Source organism: Camellia sinensis, chromosome 5 (genome assembly GCF_055761805.1).
Source record: "Camellia sinensis isolate YWXY chromosome 5, ASM5576180v1, whole genome shotgun sequence".
Classification (NCBI taxonomy): domain Eukaryota; kingdom Viridiplantae; phylum Streptophyta; class Magnoliopsida; order Ericales; family Theaceae; genus Camellia; species Camellia sinensis.
Genome location: NC_138965.1, coordinates 14,789,215 through 14,815,896, shown reverse-complemented (window position 1 = coordinate 14,815,896; position 26,682 = coordinate 14,789,215). Strand labels below are relative to the sequence as shown.

General features: G+C 33.5%; 2 protein-coding genes across 6 annotated transcripts; both read right to left on the bottom strand.

Annotated features, from left to right (window-relative positions):
• Nucleotides 1–4,578: 4,578 nt before the first annotated feature.
• Nucleotides 4,579–14,692, bottom strand: LOC114294709 (uncharacterized). Its single transcript, XM_028238859.2, has 6 exons — nucleotides 14,196–14,692; nucleotides 10,912–11,111; nucleotides 8,022–8,162; nucleotides 7,860–7,940; nucleotides 5,008–5,132; nucleotides 4,579–4,915 (listed from the first exon to the last, which is right to left on the bottom strand). The coding sequence occupies exons 1-6, from the start codon at nucleotides 14,416–14,418 to the stop codon at nucleotides 4,867–4,869; spliced, it is 819 nt and encodes a 272-aa protein (XP_028094660.2). The 5' UTR covers nucleotides 14,419–14,692; the 3' UTR covers nucleotides 4,579–4,866.
• A 3,505-nt stretch (nucleotides 14,693–18,197) lies between these two features.
• Nucleotides 18,198–26,402, bottom strand: A/N-INVB (Plant neutral invertase family protein). Of its 5 annotated transcripts, none has more exons than XM_028238877.2 (5): nucleotides 25,991–26,402; nucleotides 24,851–25,282; nucleotides 23,153–23,584; nucleotides 20,910–21,468; nucleotides 18,198–18,732 (listed from the first exon to the last, which is right to left on the bottom strand). In XM_028238877.2, exons 2-5 carry the CDS (start codon nucleotides 25,271–25,273, stop codon nucleotides 18,437–18,439), a joined length of 1,710 nt encoding a protein of 569 aa, XP_028094678.1. In that variant the 5' UTR covers nucleotides 25,274–25,282; nucleotides 25,991–26,402; the 3' UTR covers nucleotides 18,198–18,436. The 5 variants fall into 5 exon arrangements, with proteins under 5 accessions (XP_028094678.1, XP_028094680.1, XP_028094682.1 ...); XM_028238879.2 differs by having other exon boundaries at nucleotides 24,851–25,212; XM_028238881.2 differs by having other exon boundaries at nucleotides 24,851–25,197.
• Nucleotides 26,403–26,682: the final 280 nt, after the last annotated feature.

Genomic DNA, 26,682 nt, shown 5'->3' with positions numbered 1-26,682 from the left:
AAATTTTTGAGTGGTCCTTGGTGCATATTGGAATTGATAAGAATATCCATTACATGTTAATATGTGTGTGCTTTCTGTGGTCATTACTCATTTTGGAGTGTGTGTTTTTTTTTTATTAGTATGTCTCATTCTGTACACACTCTTGGATTAGCAAATATCGGAGTCTTCCGCCTTAGTGATTTTTTTTTTCTATGGACTTCTGGCATTGTATCTTTTGTTTTTCTAGAGGAATTGACCTATACTAGCATATCATGGGTGATGTTGAATCTCTTAAACCACCTTCCATCTTTTTGCATCTCCACGGCTTTCTCCTTTGTTCTGTGTAGTCCAGGCATAAGGAAAAGGCAACCTCAGAGTCACCAACCAGGCCATCCTTATTATATTCATGCTTCTCTGGTTCGGTTTCCATACTCTTGAGTGTGTCAGCCGCCAATGAGTGTGCAAAAGAAAAAAATATGTGCAAAAGAAAAAAAAGATGTACAAAAGAAATAAAAGAAAAAGATGTGAAAAAAAAGACAAAATAAAGGATTCATTGATTGAGAGGAAGCCTCCGCTATTACTCAACAAATACCCCTTGATTCCTAGTAGTTTGACTTTCCTTAGTTGTGCTTAGATTCTCTTGTCAGAGGTCCAGCTATCAGATCACTACTAGGATTTAAATCCTATGTTTGTCGAACTCTAAGAGTCACACACACTTTTTTCATCGGATCTATGCTTTTTACATAATGCATCACTTTTTTTTATGATGAATTTTCTAGAGGCTGTGCACATTGTGTTTTCAAGTAATTGTGCTTCTTGGATAATCTTATGTGTTTCAAGGTACAAATCTGAAATTCCTTGCTTGCTCCACCATATTATTTTTTGTCGTTTTCTTCTTGTTCATTGTTTTTAGTGAGGGGGAGTTTGGTTTATCATTACAAGAGTTTGTTAGCATGAACACTTTGATTTGTTTGGTAAGGGAGATTGGCTATAGTTGTTTTGCATGTTGCTATGCACTGTTTGTTCATTATTTCCTTCTTGCATGGTCATGATACTTACATCATCATATCATTGTTTGTGTGGTTTATAATCTTACTTTTGTTGTTTGAGCTTCCTTTGTCAATTTGTGACAAAAAAAGGGGGAGAAGTTTGTTTTTCATGTGTCATATGATTTCATGTATTCATGTCATGTGTCGGGTGCATATGTCTTAGTTTTCATCTATTCATGCTACATCCAAGTCGCATCTATTCATGTTTTCCATCTCATACTTCAAGATAATCTAACCATATGTTTATTGCTTTTTCATATACTCTTGTGGAACTAATAGTTGTTTTGGAGATTGTGGCACTAATAGCTGTTTTGCAGATTATGACCTTGAGAAAGAAGTTTGTTTTTGTTGGCTGTAATGGGTTGGGGTGATTAAGATTTTATTTGTTAGGTGTGTTTTGTCACGGCATTGCCAAATGGGGAGATTGTTAGGTTTTTATTGTTGACAATCCCGGTTGACAAAACTCCTTTCAGTTGAACTTGCTTTCGCACTTTTTATTTTAGTGAGGCTATGAGTTTTTTAGATGCGAATCCAACCCGAATTATGCTTTGCAGAGGAGTTTGTAATGTTAATACTTTCAAGATTGCCACTTAGCTGATTATGATGGGGATCGAGCTGCTCGGTCAGCTCGCAAGAGTCCAAGGGGCAGCGCCCCTTGACGGGTCCGGGGCAGCGCCCCGGCGGGGTCGAGGGACAGCGTCCCCAAAGTAAAATGCAAAATTGCATTCGAAGTTGCATGTCCGCCCTAGCTCGCTTGAGCGAAGGCTGCGTCTGGCAAAAAACCTGAGAAGGATGAATGTACGTTCGAGCAAAGGTTGTGTGGCTCAAGCGAAGCCACTTATGGAAAAACACGCGAGGTTAGTTCCTAGCTCGAGCGAGAGAGTCTTCGCTCGAGCGAGCTTCGAAGTCTCAGATTTCTATAAGTACGTGTTTCTGTCAGATTTTAGGATTACTGCTCCAGATCTTCTTTTTGGATATTAAAGTTTATATCTAGGGATATTTTGCTAGTTTTCTTTGATGTTTAATTGAGTATTCAACTCATGGGTTAAGAAGAATACATCAAAGGTTCGTTTGTTCATTCTATACAAAGGAGAGAGTTGTTCTTCGGTGGATTCTGAAGAATTTGAACCTGAAGGTTTGGTGGATTCTGGAGTGGCTCATCGTCTAGACAATTCCGAGGTGAAGACGGGGCTGGAAGAGACACATAGAGGTTGGTTCAATTCAGGCGTGGATTCGCTAGGTAATTGAGAGTATATTTGTGTAATTCCTTTATGTCTTTTTAGTGGATTATTTTGTGGCTTTTGCCCATGATTTTTTATCACAATTGGAGGTGTCCAATTGTGGTTTTTCCACGTAAAATCATTGTGTCGATTTGTCTTGATTATTTTATTGGGATTGTTTTATACTGTTTAAAATTGATACATAATCTCAAATCAACATCTAGGGGATTTCTAGATTTTTCACAATACTTTACTTTTTAATTCTATTTAGATTATTAGATATTAGATTTTCATGTAAAAGTATAATTTAAATATAAACTATGAAGAAATTTCAATATCTTTAATCATCAAAACTGAAAAATATGAAAAATCAAAAATTAAAAAACATATTTAAAAAATAAAACCAACGAAAGTGATTCTTGTTTGGATTTTTTTTTTTTTTTTTTTTGGTTACAGTTCATAAAATATAATTCAAACAAAAAAGAAAGTGTATAAAAGATAACCCGCAAATTTTTGAAATGCAATACAAATCTCTATTTTAAAAATGCATGAGCTTTCCTCTATCTAAATTCAAAGAAATGCATACAACTTTAAGATTCAATCAAAATTATTTACAGTGATTTGATCCATGATGGAGAATTGTAAATATTATATATATTAGTATAGAAGCAGATACAAAAAATAAAATTAAAAAAGTAATTATTTTTTATTCTTCAATTATCATCAATATAAAAAATAGGGAGACGTTTTTTTTTTTTTTTTTGGTTGTTGATAAGAAAGGATATAATTTATTTATATTTATATAGTATTCTTGAAAACAGATATATTATTTTTAAACGTACAACTCCAAAAATAATGAGATGGTTTACATACAACTCTTCATAACTTTTAAAAAATATATTAAATTGAGAGGATAAAATTAAAATTTAAAAAAAAAAAGTAAAAAAAACATAATAAATTCTTCACACTTTATAATAGTAGTAAATGTATATATACAATTCAATGGCTCTTTTATGAAAATAAAATTATTTTCAATTGATTTGAAATTTTCCTACATACACACATATATACAATTCAATGCCCCCTCGAAACATGGGGTGCTGTGTTTGGAAACCCTATAGAGAAAGTCATTATTCTTAAAAGTCCTTCTAGAGAAAATCATTATCATGCCTTTCAAGAATTCCACCTTTTTTTTTTTTTTTTTAATGCCAAATCAATAACAAAAAACTTAATAATTACATGACCCAAAAAATAAAAATTATGAAAAATTGACAATTCCATTAAATGAAAACATCTCGTGATAGTATCCATTATTGTTGTTCGAAACTACAAACATTATATATATATATATACACACTAACGGTACTGACGGTTGACACACATAACGTGTACAATTTAAATAAATAAAAATAAAATAAAATATATTGTGTACTAGTCAAATAATAAGATTCATATTCATTTGACATAAATTTAAAGTTCAAGTTTCTTCCTCTTATCTATCTAATTTTTTTTTTTTTTAATAAAAAAGTGAATACATGACAGCATAAGAAATAAAGGTTTCAAAAGAGTTAGGGTGCCTGCTATGCACCCAGCACAACAGGCACTGCTGTGCAGCTCTTTGGGCCTATTTCGAAATCCGTTTTGATAATTCGAACCGTTCACATTTTAGAATACATTAAGTGAAACATATCTGTAAAAAATTAAATTAATCAAATATCGTTAACCCTTTCATTCACTCACATTTGTATCTTCAAAAATAAATGATTGTGTGATTAAGAGTATTAAAATAAATATAAATGTAAATAGATGAAAAGATTAACAATATCCAATTAACTTAATTTTTTACAAGTATGTTTTAATCAATGTACTCTAAAATGTAAACGGTTCAAATAATTAAAACAAATCCCAAAATAAACCCATAAGGCCGCACAACAGTGCCTACCTAGCACAGCAGACACCCTAAATCCGGCTTCAGGACACCATAAGAAGTGTTCACCTTATATATAATATAGATATATATATATATTATTTACTAAACACGCATTCTTACTAGGATTAGTATTAGCCACACCCACTCTTGTAACGGTGGTTTAGGGCAATTGATGCAACTAGGAACAAAAATAAACCGAAAATACGTCACTTTCTAAAAATTCCTAGTATCATCTAATTTACACGAACTTCAAAAGTATAAGAAAAAACAAAAGTTCACTAAGAACAAAAATAAATGGAACTTGTAAAGGCACTCCAAAATCCAGCACCATATTCCTGCTGCTACTTAGGTCAGCATTATCAACTAATAAGAGCTCAAAAAAACATCATGAAGCCAAAAATAACTTAAACTCCATTATATAAAAGCCACCATATATTAGTGTTGACACAAAAAAATTAATCTGATTTCTGGTGCAACCAAGCTTTTTTTTTTTTTTCGTTATCCCGTCATCAAAGTTCCCTCCATGTCCATTGCAAAATTTACAAAGTCCACTTGATTTCAGTCATGGATGGACCAGACCACCTAGACCTAGTAACATGAACAGTATAAAGAGAGAGTAACAAAATGAAGAGTGCGCGTTACACTTAAGGTTTCCTTCCAATGCCAGCATTGCTTGTACAATCTTCAGTTACACAACCCCAGAAGGAAGGCGTAGAACAAGCTGTCCTCCGAAAACACTGCAAACCATAACAAACATTTTAGAAAGGAAAAAGAAAAAACAAATGCATTTAATAAAGGTTTGGCTGTCATCATAAAAAGTTTATTTGACCTTTTCACATAGTAGTAACAGAAATCAGCTAGTATGAAAGTTTGAACAATTTCCGAGATAAGAACCATTGAAGGCCATAATCCATAACCCAGAGCTGTCAGCAGATGGCCACGACTGTCCAAAACCTGTTCGGAGGAAATAGAAAAACAAAGAAATAATGGCAAATCATACAATCAATCACACGAAAACGAAAATCTAGTGAAAACTCACAACCCCTGTAGAGGTCAAGTCCATAAAGATAAAGAACCATGATTGCACTTGATCATAATTTTGGGACCCATAATCCCATACATTTAGAACAACAATGAATGCATTAACACTTCATTTTTAAAGATTATGTTTATGAGCTCAATAAATGGTTCAACACTCCAATTTCCTTCCTTTGCTTCGTTTGAATTAGGAATGTTTGGTTTATCAACAGTTTTCATCAGTATCTTTCCTTTCCTTGCATTATTGGGCCTGAAAATTCTTTGTTGACCATTATGTTGGGCCGTATCTTTATCTATTTGTTTTTTAGGCCAATACTCACGTCTATTACCAACAATAACATGGGAGTTTTGCGACTTTTGTGATGAACATAATCATGTTTGTTTTTAGATTTGTTGTTCTTAGAACACTGTTTATGCATTCTCCATGCACTTATTTAGTTGTTTATTTTTTCTCCAATTTTTTGATAATAAATGTGCGGGATTGGAATTGATTTTATTCATTCGAGAGACCACACTGTTTCCGAAGTGGACATCCAACCCCTCATAGCAACCCATACGAACAGGTCTTTCTGAAAGCAAAAAGCTACTCAAATCATGCACAAGATTCTCTAAATTTATATTATTGTCAACAACCAATTCAACATACCTTCACAAGTACTATATTGATTAAAAAATTCACAATAGTTCCAACACTATCTAATGTAGCCCTAGTTCTAATGTAGCCTTCATATTGGAGAATTCTATGAAAATTAAGATTCCATTTGCACTGATGGTTTAGGAAGGAAGTGAAGGATTTTGAGGATTGATGTGATGGTTTAGGCGGGAATTGAAGGATTTTGAGGTAACATCATGTTTGGATTTTTTTTTAGAGTACAAACATTTTGAGCACTTCTCTTTCGTTCCAAAATTGGGAGGAAACATAGAAGTGAAGTGCATCCCATAATAATATTTTATAACCTCACTAATATATATATTGTTTTTTTTATAAATGTATAACCCCACTAATATTTTAAACAATACATATTTAACTTTCCCTTTATGATTATTCTCCAAGGGGTGACCATTGGTTCAATGGTTAAAACTTGACTTAATAACCTTAATGTTATGGATTCAAGTCTTGGGGCCACCACTTTATGCACTATACCAAAGGTTAGGTGTGTACTCAATCTTTTTCTTTCCAAACATACATTAATGTTTACTAATTGGACGTTGTTTTTATCATTCTCCAACCAAACAAGGAGAAGGAAAGATAATCTTTTCTTCCCAGTATTGTCTAACCAAACAAGAAGGATACCTCCCTTTTCCTTCCTTCTCTTCCCCTCATAACTAACTTTTTCTTTTCACTCTCTCCTCAATCCAAACAGAGTGGGACGTCCAAAATCCAGCAAGTTCCAGCCAAGTGCACAAGATAATAAACAGCCAGAATAATGAACAACCACACCATTTGCAGAGATGATGAACAAAGTTTAACCACTTAATAGAACTCAATCTAACCTATGATGCACGGACACTGGACACGGGACATAACATGGACACACAAATTTTCAAAAATGGGAGACACAACACGCTAGGGACACGTATATAAATTTATTTATTTATTTATTATACGTCTAAAAAAAATTTTAAAAAAAATCATTAATTCCTATAAAATTACAATAATAATAAAATTAATAAACACATTACCTAAAAAAATTTAATAAAAATTGATTTTTTTTCAAGTCAAAATAATTTGCTCTATGAATTTTAGATTGAAAAAAAACATGGATACCCAAAAAAAGGACAAAAAGAAATTAAAAGGAGGGGAGATAGACAAAATCAGGGAAAAAAAGGGAGGGAGGAGAGAGAGAGAAAAAAAAAAGAAAAACGAAAGAGAGGAAACAGGCGAAATCAAAAAAGGGAGAGAGAAAGAAAATCAAAAGAGGGGAGAGAGACAAAATCAAAAAAGGGAGGAGGAGGATAAGAAGAATAGAGAAGATAAAGAAACGGGTCATCGCGAAACATGTTAGGGCTTCTTCAATCTCTTTCTCTCTCTCCAACAAGTTAGGGCATCTTTGATCCACCTCGTGCGTCTGAAACGTGTCATCGCGTGTCCACCACATGTCCGACTAGAAAAATTCAAAAAAAAAAGACACGTTAGGGAGATTGCCGGACCCGTGTCCACAACATGTCCGATGTGTGTTCGTGTCCAACACTCGTACGCAAGCCTAGGGAGGTGTCCGTGCTTCATAGAAATTAACCAATGCAAAATAACAGATCAAATAGTTCACCACGTGAACAAAGTTTGAACTCAACCTATGCACCAGCAAGCAAGATATCAAGTGTTTTCATGTCAGAAATTATGTAAGAAAGGCAAGGAAGAGAAGAAAGTACATAGGAGAAAAAAGAAAATATAGATGGAATATTAAGATGGATGAATCCCAACTACTATAGACCATAAATATTGCAAACTTATGCTAGTTTATAATCATTATAGTAGTTTTTGGATGGTCTAGCGCAGGCCAAATTTCAAGTTGAACGGGATGATGTTTGTCGGCACTACCCCAACAGTCAAAAGTTGATCAATGTACAAACTTTTAAACACAAGAATATGATCAAATTCCTCACTCAAAACAAATTTAGATATTAAAAGTACGCATATCAAACCTGTAGAACCCAATGTGCACAGCTCAGGAACCTTGCAATGCCCAATGCGAATACATAATGAGCCGTGAATGGTTCAACAATCTGAGAGTGCAAAAGGAAGACGTTACATAGCCAAGCACTAATACTTTATCCCAAAAAAAAACACTTATGTTAAGATTTTACCTTTGTGTTTTGCATGACACGCAATTGGGGTAATACAGAAACAGCTTCCAGATATACACAGACTGCCCAAAAAATCCTGTTGATAAAATGATGTGACGTAGATGGATGAATTAACAAAGCCAACACAGCACATGGCACCGCCTACAACAAAATGAGAAACAAGGTAAATTTATTTTCAGTAAGTAAAAGTGATTTAATCACACATAATGTACCTATTTACAATCAGCCAAAGAACTAAACCCATAATCAATCAAACAGCAAGGGAACCTTAGCAACACAATGGACTATGAGATCTGCCAGAATAGGCCACATACACAGCTCAAAACAACCACAAAAACATAAATCCATGGGGTTTATTCACAATCATCAGTAACAGAAAATAAAATCAAATACAAGGTAATCAGTTTTTAAAAAAAATGAAGTAAAGGTACAACATGTAAGTAAGACGCACAAAACAATATTGAAGTGAGGGAAATTAAGAAAATAAAAATAAAAAAATAGAAAGGAATGTATGGCAACAAATCCATTCATACGAGGTAAATACATCTAACATACCTTACGCACTTATAAGCTTTAAACTATGAGCTATTTTTTAAAAATTAGACTACCCTACAAAAAGTTCTGGAAAACAATACTGCTGGCAAAAGAACATTACCCAAACTTGACCCACATTCTCACGCTTGGCAGCATAAGCATTTACTGCAGAATGCTGCGTATCTGATTATTTTATTACACTATGGAAGAGATGAAGAGAAGCTTTATAATTATCCATGACACATTTCGTTGCTAACAGGATAACGTCATAAAAAGTCATATAGTTGCCCATGCTTCCTGACGCTTGGAATCAATAAACAAAATGTGCACCGTCATTAGGATGAATGATGAATGAATGACAGGAAAGTAAAAGAAATGACAAGAACTTGTAGTCATTACTAAGGTAAGATGAGGTACTTGCTAAAGTAGTGATGGACGATAATGTTTTGAGTTGAAGCTAGTAAAAAGCCAAAATCAACACAATATAGGGGAAAATGTGATGATGTTCCAGATGCAGTGCCATGGTCAAACAGAACCTATACATGATAATGCAAATGTTGGTCTTAGGTTCTACCAAGCAAAATTATAAAGAAACCAAATCTACTGTTTCAATTTATAGCATTAATTCCTAACTATTAGCACAATATCTAAAACAAGGATCTTAAAAGCTGTATTTGAGAACCCAAGATTGGTTACAACAATAAACAAAAGTATTAAGCCATTAAATAGAATATTAGAGGTATTAAGGAGTCAAACCCAATTCACACAAAAAGTTGTCCAACATTATGGGTATAGTACAAATCAACCCTTAATCTAATACAAATGAATCTTTAATTTTAAAAGGCAATTTCTAACAAATTGGAGTGCAAGAGCAGCACTTAGGTCATCAAACAAAAGATGCAATGTTGTGATGTAAATTACATAAATACAGGCATGTAGATTCTGCATATATTGCAAAGATAAAGACAAATTACAGCATGCAGGAGGTACAGAACTTTCGGCTTTTGGCCATTAAGACCAAAAAGGTCTCGGTAGCCATTTGGTTTCATAACTTCTGGCAACCACGATAATGATAGCAATAAGTACAAATTGAGTAGAATAAGAATAACTAAGAGGGTTAAAAGAGTTCATTAAAAAGGGTTAATTAGATTTTACCTCCATGAGGTTTAGCCAGAAAACAGATAACCCCCTTCTGGTTTAAAAACCTACACATAACCCCCATATGGTATAAGGTTTAGTGCAAAAAATGGATGGAAGTAAGTTTCATGCAAAATGTCTAAATTAACCCCATCTTGTTTGTAAAATTCATTGCCCAAATGGTCAGCCAAACTAGACCCACCTTTGATCTCTCTCTATGCCATCCATTTAAACCAGAATAGTCACCCTTTCCCTCACTCCCTGAACAAATCTCATTTCTGTTTATGGTCATATATGTATATGTTTAGCATCTCACTGTCCCAACGAGTCTTAATGTAGAGCACATCAAGGTTTCTGACTTGAGACTAATTGGAGATGCAGTGAAGATTTTTTTCTCGCAAGCCACTCATTCCGCTTAGCTAGATTGTAATTGGACATGGATCTAACTTTTTTCCAGAACAAATAGCTATAGTAATAGTGATCCAAAAATGGATCCAGGTCATCCCTCTTCCTAGTACATACACTTCTACCTATCCTTCTATCCAAAACTGATACCACGGATGCCTATTATACATACATATATACATCCACACAAAAACATTATGAACATATATTAATGTATTAATACACACTTCATTCCTGATAGTCCTGTTTTACATACATACATTAATGTGTATATATATGTATGGCATTCATGTACCCAATTTTAATTTAGAAGTAATCTTAGCCATTTGGGCAGTACAAGGGATAACCAACATCATCTCCGTCGAAGATCAAGTTAGACAAGTTTCTCAGTAGCTCCACCAGGAGGACTATTGGTGGAGGTTGGTGGTGGTTTTGATTCCTTGGTTGGCAAAGTGGTGATGCATGTTAGTGGATGTGGCGTAAGGGGAGATATAAGCTGCTGTAATAGAGGAAGAGGGGTTGAATCTTGAGGAAGCTGAAGATGGAAGAAAAAGGAGCGGAAAATTAAATAAGGGCACTTAGTAATTTTGCTCTCAAAATTAGTTCAAACACAGTCACCACGCACCTTACCCACAGTTGAGCAACACACTGTTTATCTTCAACTGATTCCGTAAGATTTGCACTTCATCCCAGATCATAAGGGGGTTATGTGTAGGTTTTTCAACCAGAATGTGGTTATGTTCTTTAGCTAAACATCCGGGAGGTAAAATGTAACTAACCCACAAAAAAAAAACATGGTAACAGGTAGACTCACCACATAATACAGTGCAAAATTGTCTTTGTCCTCCATGTAGCTTGACTTTAAATTAAAACGGATCATATAAATAACCCAGAGGGTTGTAGCCAATGTCGATAAATCAAGCAAAGTGTGTATATCATATTCCATGACAAAGCTGCAGTACAGTCTAACAGCTAAAAATATAGCCGTAAGTTCCTGCGATTTAAGTGAGAGTCCTGCAAATAATCAGAAGTGTAAATTAAATCTAATCAGTGCTGTTAGTAAACTGTGTAACAAGGAAAAATACACTGAAAACATCCAGGAACAGGTTATTCAGAAGAAATAAATCATGTGTGACATAATGTAAAGCTCTGTTATTATAATCTTACAATTCGTGATTTGATTCACTATTCAATTCGCAATTTTTGCAAAATAAATACGAATCTATGGATGAATCTATTTTGGAAGTGAATACAATGATTCACGAATCAATTCACTTTTTACGATTCATGCAATTCTTGAAACTATCATATCCGACATATTTTCAACTATTCTTTTCTCTATCTTTATAGTGAAAATAACATAATACAACTTCTAATAGCGTTTAGTACCAAAATAACCAATACATATACATGATTTGTTGTCATTTTAGTAGTCACGAAATTTTTAATAGGATCTAATCAGATTCAGTCAAACCCAACATGTTTTTAACGTTTCTTCTCATTTTTTTTCCCTTAAAAAATCATAATATATCTTCTTTAAGTTTAAAGTAACTTACACCATGAATTATCTATTGTTATTTTATTAAATTAAATATAATTGAATATTACATGAGTGAGGTCAGTTATACTTTTTAAAATGTTTCAGGCTTTTAAAATAAAAAAACTCTAAATAATTCTATTATTTGGTCATTGTTACTTGGAAAAGTATGCATACTTATTGTCTAAATATCAATATTGTTGTTAAATTATTGATACTTTGAAAATTGAGAATTTGTTTTTGTTTACTATCTTTATTAAGAATGATTGATAAGAAATATCAAAAAAAAGAAAAAGATAAGATAGTGATCTTACATAGGAACCTTTGTTAACGTCTTACCTATTAACCTACATGACCATCATTAAAAACAACATCTTTATTGATTTAAGTCTAAATATTTCATATTTATAAGATATATTTAACATTCAAAGGTGTAGATATATTTTTCTAAGTAATATAGAAAAAGTGACTAAATCTTTACGATTCACAATCCGATTTGATTCGTGATTCAGCACAAAGCCATTTCAAATCCCGATTTGACAACTATATAAAGCTCTAGAATCCAAACTGAAAATACAAACTCAATATTATCTAAAATAGAGCTTAACTCTCACACAAAATCCATTGATAGTTGGATAATGAAAAAGAAATGCATGTGTGAATATATGCATGCACACACTAGGAAGAGGAAAACCTTGATAACAACTAACGAGTGATATGATATCAATGCATCCCTGAAGACTCAATATTATCTAAAATGGAGCTTAACTTTCACACAAAATCCATTCATGGTTGGATAATGAGATAGAAATGCATGTGTTAATATATGCATGCACACACTAGAAAGAGGAAAACCTTGATAACAAGTAACGAGTAATATCAATGCATCCCTCAAGACTGATAATTATGCAACATCATTATCACAAAATGGGGACCTGACAAACCGTTAAAGAGTCCATTGACTTAATTAAGAATTTTTTTTAAGTGAGTTGGGCTTCTATGTCCCATTTCATGTAAAACTCCTCATTGGTCCGATATTTCAATGTCAAGCAAAACGAATGTAATCATAAATCTCTGTAAGATGATAACCTATCGTCCATGCTTCCAGATGAGGAGTGGGCTACTAAGCAAGTGATTGTAATTTGTGAATAAATATGTAAAATCAGGCAGAATAAATAGATATTTTAAATTCATATAGGCACACAAAGGAGAAACCACGAGTCCCAGTAAGATTAAAACTTAGTATATAAATGTTTTGCAAATATGGGCATGCACAAATATCAAACTGACCATACATATTTATAGACACGCCAGTTTAACCTTTTAGAGCGAGCCCTTGAGATCAATATGATGCCCAACAGAACAAAAACCATTTATTGTGCAGGTCTTGATAATATTAGAAAATGAATAATCTTGAAATCAGAGCAGATATATGGACTATACAATCTCACAAGCATAGCCAAAATAACTCGTTGCTAGTGAAGCAGGATCTTTTTCACATAATCCTGTTAAGATTTTCAAATTACAATGTGGTAAAATAAAATTGTATTCCTTTTTGTGCTTTTTTTGTCTTGCTGAGGGGCTCAAGGAGGTTGATTGATTTTAACAAACAGAATCAGAAGCAAAAGTTCACCCCTGATTCCACGATCTTTCTTGCTCGTAAACATATGGTCAATAAACTAAAACTTCCAAAAGGAAATTTATGTTGCTGTGATGCAAAAATCTGACTAGGGTGGGGAGTTCAGAATCAACAAACTGAAAATCTATGGTTGCGTTAAATTGATTATTGGAACTAACGGATTCTCCCTCCACTCATCAAAATATTTTTGTTAAAATTTTAGATCTTATTAAACAATTTAGTCAACCAAATTGCCACTTCATCACACAAAAACTTCCAAACTTCAATGGGAATTTCATCTGGTTCTAAAAAAAATTTTCACTTTCATATTCTTCATAGCATCCTTAACATTCTACTGCAAAAGAATTTATTACTTAAACTCAATTTCCTAAGTAATTTTTATTAAACAGCTGGTCAAAATAACTCCTCTGCCTTTCATGAACTTCATCTTCAACCTTAATAAATATAATGTACTTTAGGTCTCCCAACTGCTTCCTCAGCTTTGTCTTTGGTTACTGTGTATCTTTCAAAAGCTCTGTGACAATCTCAACATAAAAATTTATATGCACTCATTTAGCCAGATTAAAATCTGTCCCACAAGAAAAAGTGATAAAGAAAATAATTTTCCACCAAAAAAATAAAAACTTGGAAACGATTTAATCCAATCTCCCCCTTCAAAAAAAATAATAATAAAATAAATAAATAAAACCCTAGACTTGGGCGATAAGAAAAAGGAAACCCAAAATAAATAAATAATTTAAACAATCTGAATCTGGACCCAAAAAAACCCTGATGAATAGAAACCCGATGCACAACAAAGGACCGAGACATCAAAAAGAAGTCTCCTTTGGAATCTAGGTTTGAGATTACTCAAATTGACTGTAAGTTTTTCCTTTCTATTTAACATCAACCAAACACAGAATAGTTAGGGTTGTTGAATTACCAGCGCAAGTTTTTTCCTTGGTGAGCTTATAGATGAGGACACAGATTCCAGCGGAGTGAACAGCTTCGGCGGCAACAAAGAGGTTATCGTGATCGTGCACAATGAATCGGAGCAACACCAGCGCCGCCATGCCCGTCACCACCGCGAGGAAAGCCTTCACCTTCGGCGGCTGTTTCCGTACCCATAACGACACGGTGTGGATCGGCCTCTTTGGTGGCCTCATGGTGTCTCTCTCCGCTGCCCCTCTCGCTCTCTCTTCTCTCTCTGTGGGTCAAATCGGTGGATGGGCGGCGGTCAGCGGCGGAGATGTGGAAGCGAGAAAGTGAGGGAAAGTGTGGGGAAAGGGGTATTTAGGAATGAAAGAGAATAGTGGGAAAACCAGAAGTGCCTTCGACTGCGGGCTGAGAAAAGTGTTCTTTGCCTTGGAGTCTTTGAGCTTCCTCTAATTAGTAATTACAGTTTTTGATTAATAAGATGAAAAAAAAATATATATATATATATATATTAAGTTTTTGATTAATAAGATGAAAATATATATATATATATATATATTAATAATAAGATGAAAATATATATAACCTTTTAAAAGGTGTGCCATATCTATCTCATAATATGTTTTTTTTTAATTATGATTTAAAAAATTAAGGGTATATTATAAATAAATTTTTTGAGATTTATTTAAAATATGAATTATTCTCTATAGTTTGAAAAATTATAAATATTTTCTTATCAAAATTTTTTATTTAACATAATTAATTAAAAAATTAAAATTTCTAACTGTTCACCTATACAATAATAAAATTATCTGAATTATTAATTGAAATAAAATTTTAACATTATTAAAAATTATTAATTAACTTAATGATTTATTAATAAAATGACATATTTATTATGAAATTAAAAACATTAGAGGGCATAATATAATTTTTAGAACTATAAAAAGTAATTTGTAATTTAAGTAAACTTCAGGGGTGTGTTTGTAATTTACCTAAAAATTAAAATTATATATTATTTTTAGTTATAAGATGCATATGACATACACTTTTTAGTATTTCTCGTATATGTTATTTCCTAAAAACACTATGATACACACATCCAAAGGATTTCTACCATATGCACCTTATAACTAAAGAATAAAATAAAATAATTTCATATTTTTAGAGTCATAATTAAAAAAAATATATTTTATCATAATTAAACACAACATAAGACATAACTACAGATCTCATTAGTCATAATTAAATAAGAAAATAATATAATTAGAGGTGCAATCTGGTACACCTCGTTTAAAGGTGTGCATGTTAAAATATTCCATTACTATCTTTTATTGTCCTTGAAAAAATTAAAAATCAGGATAAATTACAAAGGGTATGGCTTCTGTCCAGTCTGGGATCAGACTGGACCGTACTGTTAGGCCCGTAGAGGCCCACCACGGGTCTCGTTTTGATAATCTAAACCGTTCAATGTGTAAAACTCGTCGAGTACTATATACCTATAAACATATCACGTTGATCGGCTATCGATAGCTATATGATCAAATCAGTTTCGTATTAAAAAAATTGGACAGTGAACAAATTAATGGTTGACAAAAAACTGTTTTAATCACATAGCTATCGATATCCGATCAACGTGATTTTTTATAAACATATAGTACTCGACGATTTCTACATATTGAACGGTTCAAATTATCAAAACAGGATCCGTGGTTGGCCCCCACAAGTCTAACAGTACGGTCTCGGACTGGATAGAAGCCATACCCAATTACAAATACACATTCAGCGGTTTGCTTACAATTTGCTCCTATAATTTTGAAAATTATATATCTCTTGAAATTTTTAATTTGATAACAAGTGGCGCCTTTATTAATAAATCATTAAATTAATTAATAATTTTTAATGATGGTATAAATTTATTTGAATTAATAAGGTAGTTTTATCATTGCATGGGAGAACAGTTACAAATTTTATTTTTTAATTAATTATATTAAATATAAAATTATGGTAAGAGGATATTATAATTTTTTAAATCACATGAGGTAATTTATATTTTAAGCAAATCTTAAATGGTATATTTGTAATTTATCCTAAAAATTATGAAAAAACAATTTTGTAGAAAATTAAATTATATTGCTTTCTACCCAAAAAAATTATAAATTTTTTAAAATTAATCTGACATTCATTTTAATTTAATAATTGACAATAATTACACATTGATTGATTTATCATTACAAAAATTAATAATGCAATTCGAACATTAAAGTAAGGAGTAATTTCCTTCTCACTCAACCAAACTCAATGATTTTAGAGTGTAAGGTAAATATTTTTGTCTGCATAACAAGGTTGGATTAACATTTTAAATTTTTATATATTATGCAAAATATTATTTTAAAATTTTATATTATTTAATTACGCCATAGACTAAATTATATATATATATGCCTACTTTCAAAATATCTATTGACACGTGTATGAAAGTCAAAATTTAAAAAAATTGTTAACAAAAATTTATTTACATTGATACTAGATCAAGTAAACTTGTTTAACATCTAAAAAGAAATTTTAATATTAGTTTGGAATGACTAAATTAAACTCAATGTTAGGTAAAATTAATTAAATTTGAGATGACACATATATTCTTATGCGTTATAATTCTAACTTTAACCTAACTCAATCGATGTCCCTCTCTAATTGAAAACTTATCTAAGTTCAGTTCTAAAAGTATAAAAAAATTTGTCAAACCCAACTTCTATCTAAACTTCAGCATACCTTATAAAACTCGAATAAGACCAAAATTAGGCTCGAATTAACTTCAAATTGCCAGAATTCAACACCAAAAATTATTTCAAATTTAACATTGAATTGTCAAATACCAATATATTGCATTTTCTATCTCAAAAAATTACGGATGTTAAGCATGATAAAAAAGAACGGTTTATGTCCTATGTACCAAACAATAAGATTATCTAGATACTTTTCTTCGTGGTTGTTCACCAACACCAACCATCTCTTTATTTTTATTGGGTAAATTATAAATATACTTCCTAAGATTTGATTAAAATATGAATCGCTTACTGTGACTTTAAAAATTACATTTCACCTCTTGAAGTTTCTAATTTCATAACAAATCGCCCCTTTTATTAATAAATCATCAAGTCAATTAATAGTTTTTAATGATGTTAAAAATATGTTTCAATTAATAATTTAAGTAATTTTATTATTGTATAGGAAAGCAATTATAAATTTTATATTTTTAATTAATTTTGTTAAATAAAAAATTCTAATAAAGGAGTATTTGTAATTTTTCATACCACATGAAGCAATTTATATTTTATGCAAATCTTAATAAGTATATTTGTAATTTACCCCTTTTTTTTATACAAGAGTATAGTTTGAAGAGAACCTTTTTTTTAAAACAAGGAAGTAAAGGAAAAGTTATTTTTCTCCTTCTCCATCCTTTCTCCCTCTCCCTTGCCAACCATTCATCCCCATCTTCCCCAACCATTCATCCCCAACTTCCCCATCCAATAGCCGCCCCTTTCCCACTTGACCTCGCCAACGCCAATGCCACCACTACCTCCAGCCCCACTCCTATCCACCCCAATCCCTCTCACCGCCCGCCCACACCCAACCACCATCCCTGTGACCCCCGACCCACTACCGCACCACTATAACACCACCAAGCCTCTCTTTCGCTCTCTCTTGTAGCCTCTCTTGTAACCTCTCTTTGTAGCGATTGTGTGGTGTCACAATCTCTCTTGTCATCCCTCTCTTTATTAGACGACTATGGTGTCAGGATGGTGTGGGGTGGAGAAGGGCTAGGCTGTGGTGTGGATTATACCCTAAATTTAAGTAATGTGCAAAGACCAATTTATCCAGTTAACTAGTTAAGTCCATTCTACCCATATTCAAGCAAATTGCCACCTACATCTACCACTCTTGTCTCTCTATAATGTTCTCTATTCAATTATATCATACACCAAATATAACTCCACTACCATCTACATACCACAAAAGTGAGCAAAGATTAACTCAAAGAACTAATGTAATATTTTGCCTGTATGAAGGGCACAATACAAAGTGCATCCCACAGACAACTTATTTGCTGAAAGAGTTTCTCAACTGCAATGGAATGAACAAACTTCAAAGCTTCACTTCTCTACTTTTTTCATGACGAAGCCTCTGAAAACTATTCTTCAATTTCTTTTCCCCACTTCTAGCTAGGAAGCTTCAAACCTAAAAGTACTAAAAAGTCCAGGAAGCCGATCGTTTCAAGAGGGGCTTTATATGTTTGTCGTCCTCGAGCGATACCATACCCAAATGGGACGGGTCTTCAAGCATCATTTTCGCCACCAAATAACCAGCAATGGACCAGGTTTGGGATTTTCGAGCTTGTTTCCCAATGTATCGACCAAGCTTACCATCGTAATATTCAGGCCAGCTGTCTTTCAGCAACCTGCTCTCCGCAAGTTCAATGGCGCGTCTTGCAATTTGGGGTCGTCCTGTCTTGATGCATGCAGCTGTGAGGAGCCATAAAAGCACTGCAAAACCACAACAGAAACTTTTTTTTTTAGAACATGGGAAACATTATATTAATAAACAACATTACATAAATATAAGACTTCAGAGGGCCATCCAACCAAACAACAAAACAAAAAACAAACAACAAAAAATAAAAAATAAATCAGCCAAAACGAGCCAGGGAAAACCACCGATCTTCTCAAAGATGTGGTTTGGAAAGTAAGATCTGCTTGAAAGTTAGTCGTTCCCCTAGCTGTTGCCCAACTCCGCCGCCACCGGATATTGAACATAGCCAGAAAAGCAAGAGTTGAGAAAGAAGTATACCCACAATAGTATGGGAGAAGGCTTGAGAGAGGAGGGAACCCTTGTAGGTGTTGAAGATCCAAAAATCTATACCGAAATCATAGGGGAACACTCTCAAAACTCCTATTTCGGACATAAAAAATTCAGATCTACACCCGAAAACAATAGATCTATACTCTAGGAGTGTAGATCTACACTTTAGAAGTGTAAAATGGGTTGCCGGAGTGTTGCCGGAAATCACCTCTCTCTCTCTCTCTCTCTCTCTCTCTCTCTCCCTCGTGTGTGTGGACATTTTTCAACAGTTGAGCCAAATATATGTAAGAAAATGTTTATACAGGAAAATAATAAGGCGGTTTTCAGTTTTAATGTTTTTCGTAAATTGTCATGTCCAAATTATTAGAATGGAGTAGACTGAAAATTTGGAGCATTGAGCAGAGTGCACTCTTTCTCAATTCCCACCCCATAATAAGAACTTCCTATGCTTGATTATTACATCATCCTTGAAAAACTGTAAACAGGACCATCTTGATAAAAATCAAGTGATTATCATCTCAAAATTTTATGAAAAAGAAAAAAAAATTGTTTTGAAATTATATGAAAATGCCATACTATATTTGCTTTTTTTCCTCAAATGCCAAGAAACACGGATACGGGCACTAGAACAAACATAGGACATTAATTCTCAAAAAATTAAGACACACATGGAGGAAACACAACAAAAATATATAATGCTTATATATTTTTATTTAGGAGGACTTACTAGGTCCTAATAAGTGGACTTATTGTCCAAGATGCCTGTGAGAATTAATGGCATTAAACACTTTTAAAAAAACATCACTAAATATATTTTCAGCGACAATTTGAAAATTGTCACAAAAATGTCACTAATTATAAGTTTTAACGACAGTTTACAAAAATCGTCACAAAAAAAAGTCACTAATTTTCAACTTTCAACGAGAGTTAGAAAAATTCGTCATAGAAAAACATCACTAATTGTAAATTTTAGTAACAATTTATAAAATCGTGACCCAAAAAAAAAAAGTCACTAATTGTCAACTTTTTAATGACGTATGCAAAAAAATCGTCACAAAAAATTATTTTTAGCGACGATTTTACTAGGACTTATTTTCAATAGAATGTGATGGGAATGTCAACTATTAGGACCTATTGGTAATTTACCCTTTATTATTTAGGCCTCGTTTGGGAACAGACTAATTTAGTAACTTTTTGGCTATTTGACTAAAATATGAGCTAAAAAAACTAGTATGTTTGGGATGACTTTTTGGCTTTTTACGAAAAGATGTGCAAAAAGTAGAGAGAAAAGAGAATCTTTGACTTTTTTGTATGGATTGTTGGCTTTTTGATTTTTTTAGTAACTTTTTAGCTTTTTGGCTAAATGGGTTGGTTCCCAAACGAGGCCTTACTACATATATAAATATAAAATTAAGATTCATAGATATGAGAAACCAGTGTATTTTATTTTATTTTTCTACTTATTCCCTCTTTATTTCCATATATTTTACTCTGATCTCAAATCAATTTTCTCATCCAAAAAAAAAAAAAACACAAACCCTACAAAGGTATCCTAAGGCACATCCAAACATAGGACATGCGAGTCCATGAGGTGTCCCCAACGTATCCTAAAAAAAATGGCAAGCAGGTGGTGTGTCGGACATGGGACACACTTGTCCCCACCATGTGGGTGTCCCAGGTGTGTCGGACACAGGCACGGTACCCATCTTCGAGTGTCGGTGCTTCTTAACTCATATGTGATTAACTAATGCTATGAGCTAGACTCTTCTAGCTGCAATTACAGTTTCCCAAAAGGCTCATTATCAGTTTGAGTCAAATCCCAATTTTCGGAACAATAAAACCTACAATGAAAGAATCGTACCTGGCCAAGACCCTCCATTATGGTAACTCCATCTGGTGTTTTTTGGATCACATCCAGTTACAATCCGCCATTCATGGCTTTCTATAGCTGGATAACAAACCTTTAGCGGCATTTCTCCAACCAATTCTTCCCAACGTGATTCTATTAGATCCATGATTGCCGTAGACTGTTCAGGAGTCGCCAACGATGATAGGATTGCAATGCAGTTTCCCAAGCAAAACCAACGGAAATCCATATTTGAAGGACCAACATTACCAATAAAGTAGCCCCCATGCTTTGGCATAAAATCAAAGATCCATTCTGGCAGAGAATCGGGCATAATATTGAACTTATTGACTGCAGTGTGAGAATACTCCTCTGTCTTGTATCGATATATATCATTAAGCTGCTTCAAATCTAACCAAAAGTAACTTCTCATGTGAAAGCTCAAGGCATGAAGACGCTTAGCTATTCGCTCTACAAACTCCTTCCCCTCAGCATCTTGCTTGAGTAAAATCAAAGCACATCTCAAAGCCATGAAGAAAAGTGCTTGTATTTCAATTGGGTACCCATAAACACCCTAAAAACAAATATACAGTGAGACAAACAGAATAAAATTTAGAATAACCAAACAATTAATCAAAATAATACAAGTAATTTAAGCATCTCCAACATCCAATAATTTTGTCAACTACATTGCCTCGGCCAAAGAGTTTCATTTGTTTACATAAAGTTCAAGCTTAGCTTGTCCAATCTCCAATGAATTTTAACGAGCCGAACACGAGTCAAGCTCGAGTAGCTTGGTTTTCATAGCACATATAGGCTCATTAAGCCAAGTAATAGATTGATCAAACTTGTCTTGATAAGTTAACAAGCTTTAAAATGTGTTCTAACTTGGCTTGTTTGCATAACAAGTTGAGTTCCAATGAGCATTTAACGAGCCAAATATGAGTCAAGCTCGAGTAGTTTGGCTCATTTTGCAGCCCTAATTTCGTATCTTGTACAGATTCCCATCATAGATTCATAAGTATAGAATTGTTAAACTGAAAAGTAATATAAGTCACATACTGTGGTCCGGAGGAACTGGGTAAAGCTTTTGGATTTGGGTCAAAGTGAACATTGTACCTAAGAATGGGTAAGAGAGGCAATTGCCTCATGACACCCAGCCCTCTCTTATATTCCTTTCGTGATAACACAACACACTTATCTATTGTCCGTTTACTCATTGCATTGACTCTTAAAGCTTAATGGATTTAGGCAAGCATATTTCACTTGAAACCAATCTTGTTTTTCCCCTTTGAAATGATAGCTTCTTATTGTACAAGGTTTTTGAAGTTTATTGATATCCATTTTATCGTTTCCTACAATAGCAGCACATGTTTCTCAAGGTTCTCAAAAATATTTCTTGATATATAATTTGTATAAAGCTTCATCAGATTCTATTGAGTTCCCATATTTTTTTAATCAAGTGGCAAGAGGGGCTTGTAGAAAAGCATAAAGAAAAATCCCAAGTAAAAACAACGTAAGATTCAGATCAGTTGACCAAAATTTTGAATTCATCAAAATTTAGACAAAAAATACAACCCAAAAATCAGAACAATTGGTGAAGTGAAATTCAATAAACAAATAAAATCTAAATTCAGAAAATAAATGGATTTCTAATATACTTTGTATCAGTTCGGTCGAAAATTGAGCTGAAGCCCTGTGCCAATGAGATAATAACTATACATGTCAATGTTGCTTATACAGCCAGTTCAAGCAGGCTGTAGTCTAATAAATATAAACCAAACACTTGCATGATAGTTGTTGACTTCCTAACTGAATCACATCCAGTCTTGTTGACCAATTAACACATCTATAACCTTTTCTTCCCATAGTAGTCTAAGTATGTCATTCACATAACGAAACAAGTTCACAAACAAATGCCTCAGATCTTACATGGTCCACTAAAAAACCTAAAAAAGTAATACTTCACAAAGTTCATCTCCACATGTGATACACATCAACATCAGAAGGCACAAACAAATAGTCGAAGACAAGCAGTGGCTAGGAAGGCTGTGTTTGGATCAAGGATTATTGAGAGGTGATTTGGAGAGTGAAAGAAGAGAATGGGGAAAAGTGAAAAAAAAATAGCTTATATTTCATTCATTGTTCCTTTTCCTTTACAAATCCTCAATCAAATCCCTGATCCAAGCACAGCCTAAGAGAAATATCAAATATGGCCGACAAATAATTACATAAAGAAGTAACTGATAGAAACTCACCATTCTACGATCAATCATAGAGCATCCATCAGCACAAAGAAGGGTAGGGAATGTGTCAAATCCCTCTGAAAGGCATAAACTCATTATCAGGCGCATACCCTTCTGGCATTCAGGCATTTCGGCCAAGGAAGAGTCTCCTGTAGACTTTGTGTATGCACGAAGCAATATAATCCACCAAAATCCAGAATCAACAGGTGCCACTCTTCCTATTGCACTCTCACCAAAATCAGCCATTATAGTCTCAGTATTCCTGACAGGATCATGAAGTACTTTAAAACTAGCTGGCATCACTCCTTCTCCTAGCTGGAATCGATCAATCTTTTTCTCCCAAGACTGAAGACGAAGAGTCTTCAAAAGAAAATTCTTGACTATTTCTGGCTCCCCGTTCATCAAAAAAGCCAATGCACTTGGAACAAAGTCTCTCACAAACACCTAAACAGGCAGAAGAAGTTAGAGGTCAATTTATCAACTTACTGCCCCTAAAGCCCTGTGATTTGTTTATCATTTACCACTAATCGAAGTGATTCAAGTATATTGAGGTTATGAGCTTTGATAAATAGTAATTGGCAAAATAAATGACCACACAAACAGCTGGTTTACCGGTTGCACTATATAAATTATGAAAGAGCTGCCCTACAGAGAACTGGCTTCCACAAGATGCACCATCCAGTAGGACCAGGCATTCCATTATTCTGGAAGCTCAATCAAGAAGTCCACCAAGACATTGCCACGGCCACAGAGAATGAAAAACATCAAATGCATGTATTCAATATTCAGATATCTGATTTTCCTTCCAGCATGTCAACAGCAACCAAATGGTGCAGAGAGGCAGCTTTCTTATCAGTGGAAACAAAATAAACTATCCCAAAATATAAGCATAATTTAAGATATGAGTAAGCCATCCTGAGTTATATAGAATAATAAGATATCCCACCTTTTAAGCGGTAATATGTTAAAACTCATGCATGCATGCCATTCGTGTCTGTCTATGCTCCCATTAGCAATAAAAGATTAAAATTTAAAATAAATATAAAAAATAAACGACTCAAATAAGGGAGCTTTTTGGTTTCTCCTTACCATCACCATCATAATCTTACATTAGAAGATGTGCAAGAAATCAAAACATGCTGCTGGTAGTAAAAAGATTTTCAGAAAAAATTATACATAAAATGCATCTAGAATGATGTGACGATGGCAATTTTTAATTAGGAACCAACTTTATAGATGTTTTGATTTTCCCTAGTTCAACCATATCATTCTACACAAAAATTATAGGGTAAATTACATTGACAGCCTTAGGGTTTGAAAAAAAAAAAACACAATAAGTCCTACAAGTTTGACATAATTACACGAATCTCTCTTTTAGGAAAGCTAAAGCGACAAAAAATAATGCAGATAATATGAAGACACATAGATTATCAAGGGTAAGACATATTTTAGTCTGATTGAGATGATAACATCAATATTACTAACAAATAATTGATAGAAACTCAGAAAGGCGACAGAGTGTTATGTGAATTAAAATCTTACGAGAGCTCAAACCTCAGAGAAGGTTAAGTAATTTACCCAAAATTCTATATCACTATTCTGTTTTCAAATAGCTTTACCAAAAAAAACTTCAACAAAATTGACAAGAAAGCTAAGAACACTAAAGATACTTCTGTCAAACACATTGTAGCAGAGAAATTGGGGATTCACCTGATCATAGTTAAGTTTTTCGTCACTCTCTTCTAACGCTGCAATTGTCCCAACTGGTCGACCGCGAAAGTATACCAACGAACGCCTCAGAGCTTCCCAAGCCTCGGCAACCATCGGATGAGGCTCAAACCCATTTTGTGACCTCGGGGTATTAAATCCAGACCTTCTACCGGGTGAAAATGCACCATCAAAATGGTCCACGAATCGAAAAGACAAATCTGTATTTCTATACGAGGGATGTGGAGAAAGCCCAACAGACAATTCACTAAGTGACCTTTCATCACATGACCTCTGCCTCTCCATATTCAATGGCCTCGGCCGATCCGAAAACCTCGAGAAATCACATCCTTCAATCTCAGCCACTGTACATAGTGAGTCAATGTTTCTTATAGTAGTAACACTACCATTTTGAGTAGTATCCATAGAAAGACCCTAATTGTTTGGGATTGAAAGTAGTAAAAAATCTTTAGTTTAATTAAGAATATTTAAGTAATTCATTAAAAAAAATAATTGAATTATTAAACAAATAAATGAACACATTCAATGCTGCTATGACCAGTTTACAGTACAATACAGAACAGATCAAAAGATTAAAAACACAATACAATAGATATATAAAGGTATCAAGTTAATACTCTGGTTGGATGCTGAGAAAGAAAACGAGACTAAACCCAGAGAGAAAAGAACACATTCAATTCTGATATGAGAGGTTCACACAGTACACAATGGAACATACCAAAACACAACAAAAAAGAGACATAAAGATACGAAGTTAATAATTCTGGTTGGATTATGAGAAACAGAGGAGAAAAGAAGGCAACAATAAGCCCATAAAAGAACACATTCAATTCTGCTATGCCAAATTTACAGTGTACAACAAGAACAGATCAAAAAGATTCAAAACCCAACACAATTACCAACTTAATACACTAATTGAATGCTGAGAAACACAAGGGGAAAACACAAAAAACAAGATTAAACCCATAATTTATTTATTTGTTTTCCTCATTGTTTGAATTAAACATTGAGAACCCATCAACCAAGAAGATCGGACAAAATTAAACATAGGGAAAAGGACATGCATGAACATTCATGAAAAGAATGTGAATTACAGAGCCATAATTAACAACTTTTACTTACTTTTTGGGACCAGCTTTGAATGGAAAAACGAATTAAAGAAACGATTTTTAGGTGGGTAGGATTAGAAGGAAAAGTGGGTGGGGCCAGAAATCAACCGGGTGGACCGGTGAGAGTCGGTGAATGAATGGTAGAGGGTGACCGGAAGGTGGATCGCATCAGAGCGATTCAGAAGAGAAGGTGTAGCTAAAAAACCGTCTCTGTAGACATTACGTACATGTTATATGTATGCCCTAATAATAAAGGTGGAAGAGAGAGATGAACATATAGAGAGAGAGAGAGAGAGAGAGAGAGAGAGAAAGAGAGAGAGAGAGATGTTTGAGTTTGTTGGTTGTTTGTGAGTTGGGATCTTTTGGTGTGGCGTTGCTGGGGACTTCTGGAGTTTTGTGTGGGCGGTGGAGTATGGGAGATGTACGGAGTGGGTGTGTTTTGTGTGGAAAATTATTAAATATCGTCAGAGTATGTAATTTTTAATTAATTATTATTTAATATTTTTTAATTATTTAACATAATATTTCACCTACACACTTTTTCCATTAATTATAATATTATAAAATATCATAAATTTATATTTTAAAATTATTAAAACTTTATTTGGAAAGTGGATTGACGTTTTTGCTTTTTGATTTTTTTAATTATTTTAATTTGAAATTAAAAAACTTAATTTAAAAAGAATTTTTAATTTTTTTGACTTT